The sequence below is a fragment of the Oryzias melastigma genome, linkage group LG11, assembly GCF_002922805.2.
Source record: "Oryzias melastigma strain HK-1 linkage group LG11, ASM292280v2, whole genome shotgun sequence".
In the NCBI taxonomy this organism is placed as follows: domain Eukaryota; kingdom Metazoa; phylum Chordata; class Actinopteri; order Beloniformes; family Adrianichthyidae; genus Oryzias; species Oryzias melastigma.
In genome coordinates this window covers 4,500,729-4,509,295 of record NC_050522.1, presented here as the reverse complement: position 1 = coordinate 4,509,295, position 8,567 = coordinate 4,500,729, and the positions used below count along the sequence as shown (strand labels likewise).

The window sequence follows — 8,567 nt, the reverse complement described above, 5'->3', positions numbered from 1 at the left end:
AGTAGTAGTAGTGGTAGTATTTGTTGTTATAGTAGTAGTGGTAGTAGTCATGTTGTAAGAGAAGGAGAAGTATTAGTAGTAGTAGTAGTAGTAATAGTCGCAAGTAAGTAAATCTTTATTCATATAGCACTTTTTATAAACTGTAAAAAGTAAAGTATTGGATCAATTAACAAAAGGTCTGTAATTTGTTTCATTTAAAATGATTAGTTTTCATCAAATTAAAATTATAAGTTGATGGTTTACTCACTTTGAAATGTAATTCAACAAAACCTAATATTTCAAAATGTAACAAATTACAGAGCTTTGTTAATTGAACCAATATTTTACTTTTTACAGTGCAGAGATTAATTCACAAAGTGCCTAACAAAGTTAAAACAAAATAAAAACAGAGTACAATATAGAACAAATTGCTTAAAGCTGATAAAACCCAATAAAACATCCTTACACATTTGGGTAAAACACAAGTAACCACAAGTAAAAGTTCTTCTTTGTTAGCTTTAAGCTCTTTTATATATCAACGTCTTCGCTTGAGTTTCAAAACACTTGACTTTGTCAATTTGGCTCAGAAACTGTTGGAGACCAATACAGAGTAATGGAGTGACTGCCTGAAAGCCAAGGTCTTCTCTAGTAGTAAAACGATATTTTGGAACACATAAAAGACCAGTAATGGAAGTAGTCATAGTAGTAGTAGAATTAGAGGTAGTAGAGGTAGTATTTTTAGGAGTAGTAGTAGTGGTCTTAGTAGTAGTAGTTGTTGTCTTAGATGTAGTGGAGTGGTAGTAGGCTTAGAAGTGGTAGTTTTACATGTAGTGGTAGTTGTTTTAGAAGTGGTAGTAGGCTTAGAAGTAGTAGTTTTACAAGTAGTGGTAGTTGTTTTAGAAGTGGTAGTAAAAGTCTTAGAAGTAGTAGTAGCGTTAGAAGTAGTGGTATAAGTCTTAGAAGTAGTAGTAGTTTTAGAAGTAGTGGTATAAGTCTTAGAAGTAGTAGTAGTTTTAGAAGTAGTGGTAGTAGTCTTTGGAGTAGTGGTAGGGGTCTTATAAAAAGTAGTAGTCTTTGGAGTAGTGGTATGGGTCTTAGAAAAAGTAGTCGTCTAAGTAGTAGTGGTAGTAGTCTTGGAAGTTGTAGTAGTTTTAGAAGTTCTGGTAGTAGTCTTAGAAGTAGTTGTAGTCTCAGAAGTGGTAGTAGGGTTCTTGGAAGTAGTGATAATAGTCTTAGACGTAGTAGTAACCTTAGAATTATTGGTAGTAGTCTTCGAAGTAGTAGTAGTCTTAGTGATGGTAGTCTTAGTAGTAGTAGTAGTAGTAGTAGTAGCAATTGTAATTGTATAAAAAAAGGTTTGGAGTGGTGGTTGATTTAAATTAAAAGGAAAATTAAAACTGAAATTTACCTTTCTGTTTTAAGTTTGGTATTATTAATAAAAATTGTTAAGGCCAGTGTTTGACATTAGTGGTTTAAAAAAATTATGGCTCTAAAGGATCATATCAAGTACAATAACTTAATTACTTTCATTTTCATTTTTTGGTTAAGGCTGTTTGTACTGTATATTAGAAAGTGCAAAACTGTTACACCATAAGCTGTTGTTTCATTTTTGTTTACATTATATGTTACTTAAAACTGCTACTCTGTTTTATTGTTAGGTTCTTCAGCTAGGCTACAACAAGCTGACCAACCTGACAGAAGGCATGTTGAGAGGTTTGGGTCGGATGCAGTGCCTCTTCTTACAACACAACCTCATTGAGGTCATTGCCACCAATGCCTTCTGGGAGTGCCCTAACCTCAGTAGCCTAGACTTATCTTCTAACAAGCTGGCCCGTCTTGACCCATCCACCTTTACTGTCCTTAGCAGGCTCATGGTCTGTGAATTGGGAGGCAATCCGTTCCACTGTGGCTGTGATCTCTACAGTTTTCTTACTTGGCTGGAAGAATTTAACAATGTCACCCATACCTATGATCGTCTCCAGTGTGAATCTCCTCCAGAAATGAATGGCTACCCCCTCCTGAGCCCAGTGCCTGGGCATGGCAGAAATGCTCGTTACATTCTTTTATCTGTCTGCCGTGATGGGGTGATTATTCCAGGGATGACTTCCCAAATGCCAGACCAAGATGGCTCAGGCTTGGGCTTTGATAACTCAGACCAAGGTTTGTACCACCAACCAACCTTATCATCCACTGCTGACCCCAGCTATAAAAATCAAATTTCTTTGGAGCTTGATACAGTCACACTCTTTACTGCATCTCTGAAAGTACAGATTCCAGAGCCACATAGTAAGATGTACATCCTGTCCCAGTACAACCAAACCTTTGCTGAAGACATCAAGCCGCTCAAAAACAATAAGGAGATTGTCACTTTGGACAAGTTGAAACCACACACCAACTACACAGTCTGTGTGGTCTCTGCAAGGAAATCTCAGCGCTACAACCATACTTGTTTGCCGTTTACCACAAAAGCTATGGGGCCGGAGGACCAGCGAACTAATCCATCCACTACAACCCACTACATCATGACCATCTTGGGATGTTTGTTTGGCATGGTCATTGTGCTGGGATTTGTCTATTACTGCCTTAGAAGACGACGCATCCAGGAAGAAAAAGAAAAGGCTATAAGTGTGAAGAAGACCATTTTGGAAATGAGGTAATGCAAAAAAAAAAAATTGTTTTGTTTATTTTCTATCTATATTAAAGGGCAATCTCTTGTGAACTGAAATAGTTCGTCCACAAGAAATGGCAGCAACTTGTTTTTGAGAATTAAACTTGAGAATTAAATGATGTCTTAGATCAAGTTTACGCTGTAGGGAAGAGCTCATTGGTTTTTGCTTCATTACTTTGTTTTCTGAAGGCTCCATTTAATCAAAGCAAAATCTTGAACAATTTTCCAAACTGTTATCTTTATTAGTGTTTGGGGCATTCTATTCTGCATCATTTATTTAAGCTGTAATTAAAGTCAGGAGGAAACTTTTTGTTGTGTAATAAAACCATAGAGGGGAGCCAAAGTAACCACTACATAAAAAAATAGAGCAGAGGCTTCGTTTCTTTGAGTCAAAGTGAATATGTGCTTCTTTAGGTATGGTCCAGAGGCAGCTGCCGCAGTAGCCAATGACCCAGGGGCTATTCAACGCCTGCAAGAGCAAGCTCACCACCAGCATCGTCATTTGGGAGGAGCAGGAGGTAAACTACCACCGTCTGCGTCTTCTAGCACTGGGATGCTCCACGGATCAACCAACACCAGCTCCTCCCGCCTTTCCACCTTACCCCAAGTGGAAAAGATGGCCACTGCCTTCTCTGAAGGGATTGCTGGGAAGGGCAATTACATGGATGTTCGGACAACGGCCAAGGCAGGTGAAGGTAGAGAGGGAGTAGTGACCACTGGAGGGCCAGGAGTGGGAGGGGAAGTGGAAGTGGACATGCGGAGTGGGGCTGAAAATGGGACAGAAGGTGGGGATGATTCGGATGATGACGGTGGTGGCTCAGGATCAGAGATATCCACAATTGCAAAGGAGGTGGATAAGGTGAACCAGATAATCAACAACTGCATTGATGCCCTTAAGCTGGACGCCTCATCAAATGCTGTAAATGCAGCTGACAGTAGTAACTCCATGTCGTCATCCCAACCTCCTTGCTTACCATCCCTACCCCGTAATCTCCTGCCTCTGTCTCCTGGCCATGTTGGTGATCAGATCATGGCATCTTCTCCGAAGGTGCATCCAAAGTCCCAGCCTCACCCTCAGCTTCAGTCACATCTTCAGTCACAACTTCAGTCCCATCCTCAGCCTCATCCACAGCTACTTCAGCAGCCTCATCCCCCTTCCATGGCCCCGGTGCCCTTGGTTATGCCCTTGTCTGAACGGCCCGGCATCAGTGGTGGGGGGTTTCTCACCCCTCCCTACCGTGACCCTCCCCCAGCTAATGCAGCGCGGCCCCTTCAGAGGCAGCTGAGTGCGGACACAGCTGTGGTGAAGAACCGATGTGGTCCACCCGCTCCAGGATCGGTCAAGAGCTCCAGAGTCTTCAGTGTGGACGTCCCTGAGCATCGTGGCGATCCACCCAAGTACCCAACTGAGAAAAGCAGCCCTATAGGTTGTGGTGGAGGAGGTGGTAGTGGAGGAGGTGGAGGTAGTGGAATAGGGGGCTGTAATGGCAATGGGAAGGGAAACATCAATGGTGGTGGGCTGAGTTTAAACGGAAGCGGAATGGGGTGTAAGAATGGAAATGGAGGTGGATGTGGGGTTGTGGGGCCTGGACAGCAGCAGCACCACTTGGAGGTTCAACCAGACTACCACAGTTCTGAGCATCGACACTCCTTTCCTGCCCTCTACTATGAGGGGGGAAACGATTCACCCTCACCCGCCCAAAAAGCGTCATTTCTTAAACCATTAGGGCGCACCAAGAGGGATGCCACAGCTGCCTATTCTCAGCTCTCACCTTCTCGTCACCACAATTACAACTCTGGATACTCTTCGAGTCCAGAGTATTCCTCTGAGAGCACACTGCGCATCTGGGAGCGATTCCGACCTTACAAGAAAAGTCCCAGAGAGGAAGCATCCTATATAGCAGCAGGTCACGCCCTGCGCAAAAAGGTGCAGTTTGCCAAGGACGAGGACCTTCACGATATTTTGGACTACTGGAAGGGTGTCTCTGCCCAACAAAAGCTGTGAGCAGACGAATCAAAGTGGAATTCTCTGTGGGAGATTCTAAATGAGCATCAAGAGTGGACTATTAAAAGGGATATACGTTAATGTAGCATGACAGATAATGATGTTTCCTCATACGTGTCCAGTACCATGGGTCATTCAGCTGCTGGATCCTGAATTAAAGAGGTATTCTCTTTGGGTGATATTTAAAATTTAGTATTTGACAGTTCATCTACATTTTAAGTGGTTGTTCCCTAGGTAGGTCTTTTTCACTGAGTGATAATTAACAAAAATCAAGCTGTTCACCAGCCTGCCTCATACTGGGCACTTTGGTCTTCACAGGCTTCAGAAAACTGCTGTCTCTCTGCTAATGAGCAAAGTTAAGGCAATGACAAGCAAGTCTCTTCTTCCTCATTATTGACGCACCAGAGTCCAGCTATCTCACTAAAGCAGCACCATTCCTGACTTAAGCCATGCTTCTTTTTTTCCTCTGTTTCTATTCCACCGCTGTTCATAAAACAGTCATTCTGTGGCACCGCTTGCACCTGCTCTGCTACAGATGCACCATTTAGGGTGATAATGAGTGTGCAGGATGAGAAATTAGGTGCATCAGTATTAGAACAGCATGAATCATCCTCTTTTGGGAAAGCATTAAATGATACTTATCAGGCTAATTGTTCTCCCTGGCAATTAGCCAGTGTAGGAGAAGGTCAGGGAGCCTCTTTGTTGAGCACGCTTATTGATTTGAAACACCCAACTACATATGCTCAATGTTTGGTGGACATATAGTTTCTGCATGCTAGTGTCAGTGACTACATGTGGGTGGGAGAGTGGGGTTTGGCCTGAGTCATTCATTATTCTCAGACTCTGTAAGAGCAAACTAGACAGCCTACAGGTACAATATATAACAACCCAGTTCAAGAATGTTCTGTGTCTGTGTGTCTGGTTGAATAAATCAGGGTTCTGACCTGGTCGTACATGTAAAAAAGGATAAGAAATGTGTTAAAAATATGTCCAGACACCTATATCCTAAAATTCATTTCCTATTTGGATATCCATCATATTTCTTCAGATAAGAAAGACATATTAGAACATTTGATTGAATACATTAAACTGCTTCATGGTGTTATGTGATATGTCATACAAACTGTAGCCCTGAAGAATCAAACCAACAAATCACTCAATGCTAAAAAACAATAAAGATCACAGCAATTAAATAATTAAATCAAACTGAAACATTTCTAAAAACCAAAGTGAGTTTCAGAAATCAAAATGATACCGTTCGGTTGAAATCATGGACAAAGATCATCATCAAGTCATCAATGTCCCATAGTACCTACTTCTTCCGGTTTCATTTCTGAAAATAACTTTTGTTTTCTGAAATATTTTTTCTTCTTTAACAGTAACTGGAAAAGGGACTTTTCTACTACAGAACATCACCAATTGGATAAAGACATTTGTCCATCATTTCAACTAAAAGCTATTAGGCATAAAGTGATACTTTGTTTGTTTCATACTAATCATAAAACTTTTATTAGTATGCAGAAAATGAAAAAACTAAAAGGTCAAAACTCAAACATCACCATCCAATCAGTGTTATCCGATGGAACCTACCATTCCCAGTTTCTTATTGTGTTTCATTTTTTAACATTCCATTTTGATTTCTGGAAATTACTTTTGTTGTTCGAAAATAATTTTAATTGTGTTTTGATTTTTAAAATGTAATGTTTTTTTTTTTAAGTTTTTCTTTTTTTTATTGTTCTTTGTTATGTTTTTGCATTGAATGTTCTCTTGGTCTGATTTGGACTTTAGGACCACAGGAAAAAACACTCCATATTTACGAGTGATACTCACATGTATGTGCAGGTGAAGGTCTTCTATTCCTGCATCTCATTTTGCTTCTGTTACAAAGATCAGGGTAAGTTCAAGGGTTAGATGGGTGTGGATGATTTACATTTCATTGCCCACAAAGTAAAACCCCTTTAGTATTTTTCTGCTACATGCTGGATGAATACAAACTTCATAAATAATCCCTTCTCTGTCTTGGGTAGTAGCTGGTAGTTTGCTGATGACCAAAGTGCCCCTCGGAGGTATGATAAAGGTTTTCGTCCTTGTTTTGCCTTTCAGTTGATTTCAAAACAAGATTTTATTTTGTGGGTTTCTCTCTCTTTTTTTAAAGTTTTGGCAAATGTATTTTCTTTAAAACCAGAAGGAGCAAGGCTTGGTGCAACTAAAGAGCACTGTAAAAAGGCTTACAATTAAATGTATATAATTAATTGTACAAATCTTAAGTGAATACACATAATTATCCTCATCAGTAATCTTTGTGATTGATGGCACAGCCAAATTATTCCTTTCAGCTGACCTTTCTTATCTCAGTTGCATCCCATTTTGACTATTATCATTCTGACCTCTTGCTCTTTGCGCAGTGGGTTCAGTTCTTTGAAAACGTCTAATGAATTCCTTCCCCCTTCACGACTCGTCCCTTCCCCCACACCTCTGTTCAACTTAATGAGCTAAATTAATAACTTATTTGCAGAGGTTGATGTCGTACCACCATCCGAGGTCAGAGGAGCGAGCTGAAATGATTAACTTCACCAGACCAGCAGCCTTATTGAAATTAATGACAGCTGCCCTCCTTTTGGCAGACGCCGCTTTTTTTCTCTTTTTTTTTTCGTGCGCCACTCATCAGATTTCCAACTATGTTCCACCCACTCCATTTTCTCTACATCCAGCAGGCAGCACAGGTCTTTAGGCAAATTCTCTGAATAACGGAGGGCAGTTTCACACTTCTCCATGACTGCAGTGTTAGACTGACTGGGTCAGGGATCTAACCTCTCATCGTTATTCAAACTTTTTAAAAAGAGTAATTTGGTCACAATTGGACAATCTTTCACACCTGCAAGGAATACATGTTTTACTTGATTTTTGCTCATTTTTAGATCAAGGTGTAAATTAACCTTGTTGCTCAAGGTGTAAATTTAGTGCAGAAAATGTGTGGAGAGTTATGCTCTGCTAAGGACGTAAAAGTTTCAACTTAATTACATTTCCAAAAGTAGAACATGAATTAGTTGTGCCTACACTCTTATTTTCAGATTAGTTTAAAGCTTTGCCTATATCCAATTTGTGCCCATAGGCATAGGCTCCCACGTTATCTTGCAACTTTATTTAGGTGAATAGGGTTCCAATAAAATTTATTTAAGCACTAAGTTGGATGATCTGAATTTATTATATATACTGTTTTATTCTTCAACCTTTTAATGTGTGTGACGTTCAATGAACCACCAATCAATTGGTTCCAAATTAGTACCAAAGGCTAAAAAGAGGGAAAAGGGTTTCAGAAAAATAAAGAACAAAATGAATAAAGGTGAATATTATAGTGCTTCGGGTAAGATTGGTCATCTTTTTTTCTATTTTTTTATTTGTTTGTCTTATCTTATGCATCAACCCTTTTTTTAACCCTTTAACACCTGAGATGTCACCGGTGACTCACACACAAAATCTTTAACATACTGTAACTTTTCAACTGTCAACACGATCAAGGTAAGTCCAGGAGATTTTGAAGGAGAAAACCGATGCAAAATCTACTGGGATTGTCGTGTTAACGGTTGAAAAGTTACAGTAAGTCAAGGAACATAAACCTTGGAGCTCCGGTGTCAAAGGGTGAACTATGTTGTGGTCATTGTCCATGTATGTATTACTTTTCCCCCAAAATACTGTTGGCTTGTGTTCAAATGCAGCTGTTTGTAATAGAAAACATTTAGATTTTGACAGTAATATCCAAGTCTTGCTCCTATGTACATGTTTTATTTATTGATTTATTAGTAAGTGAAGTGTGTATGACCTCGATGATGAAGTTCCACTAAATAAGACACAGATTTTTGATAAATTTAGGATTGCAGATGGTGAAAGTCATCTGTGTTGCTTTTTTTTTTTTTT

General features: G+C 39.8%; 1 protein-coding gene across 1 annotated transcript in view; it reads left to right on the top strand.

The window, feature by feature from the left end:
* LOC112137567 (protein phosphatase 1 regulatory subunit 29) overlaps nucleotides 1–8,561 on the top strand; it is a gene marked incomplete at its 5' end in the record, with an annotated part of 145,514 nt that extends 136,953 nt beyond the window's left edge. The window contains 2 exon segments of the mRNA XM_024259949.2: nucleotides 1,638–2,632; nucleotides 3,062–8,561. Of these exon segments, the coding sequence (XP_024115717.1) occupies nucleotides 1,638–2,632; nucleotides 3,062–4,652 (2,586 nt within the window). The 3' untranslated portion in view covers nucleotides 4,653–8,561.
* Between the last annotated feature and the right edge of the window lie 6 nt (nucleotides 8,562–8,567).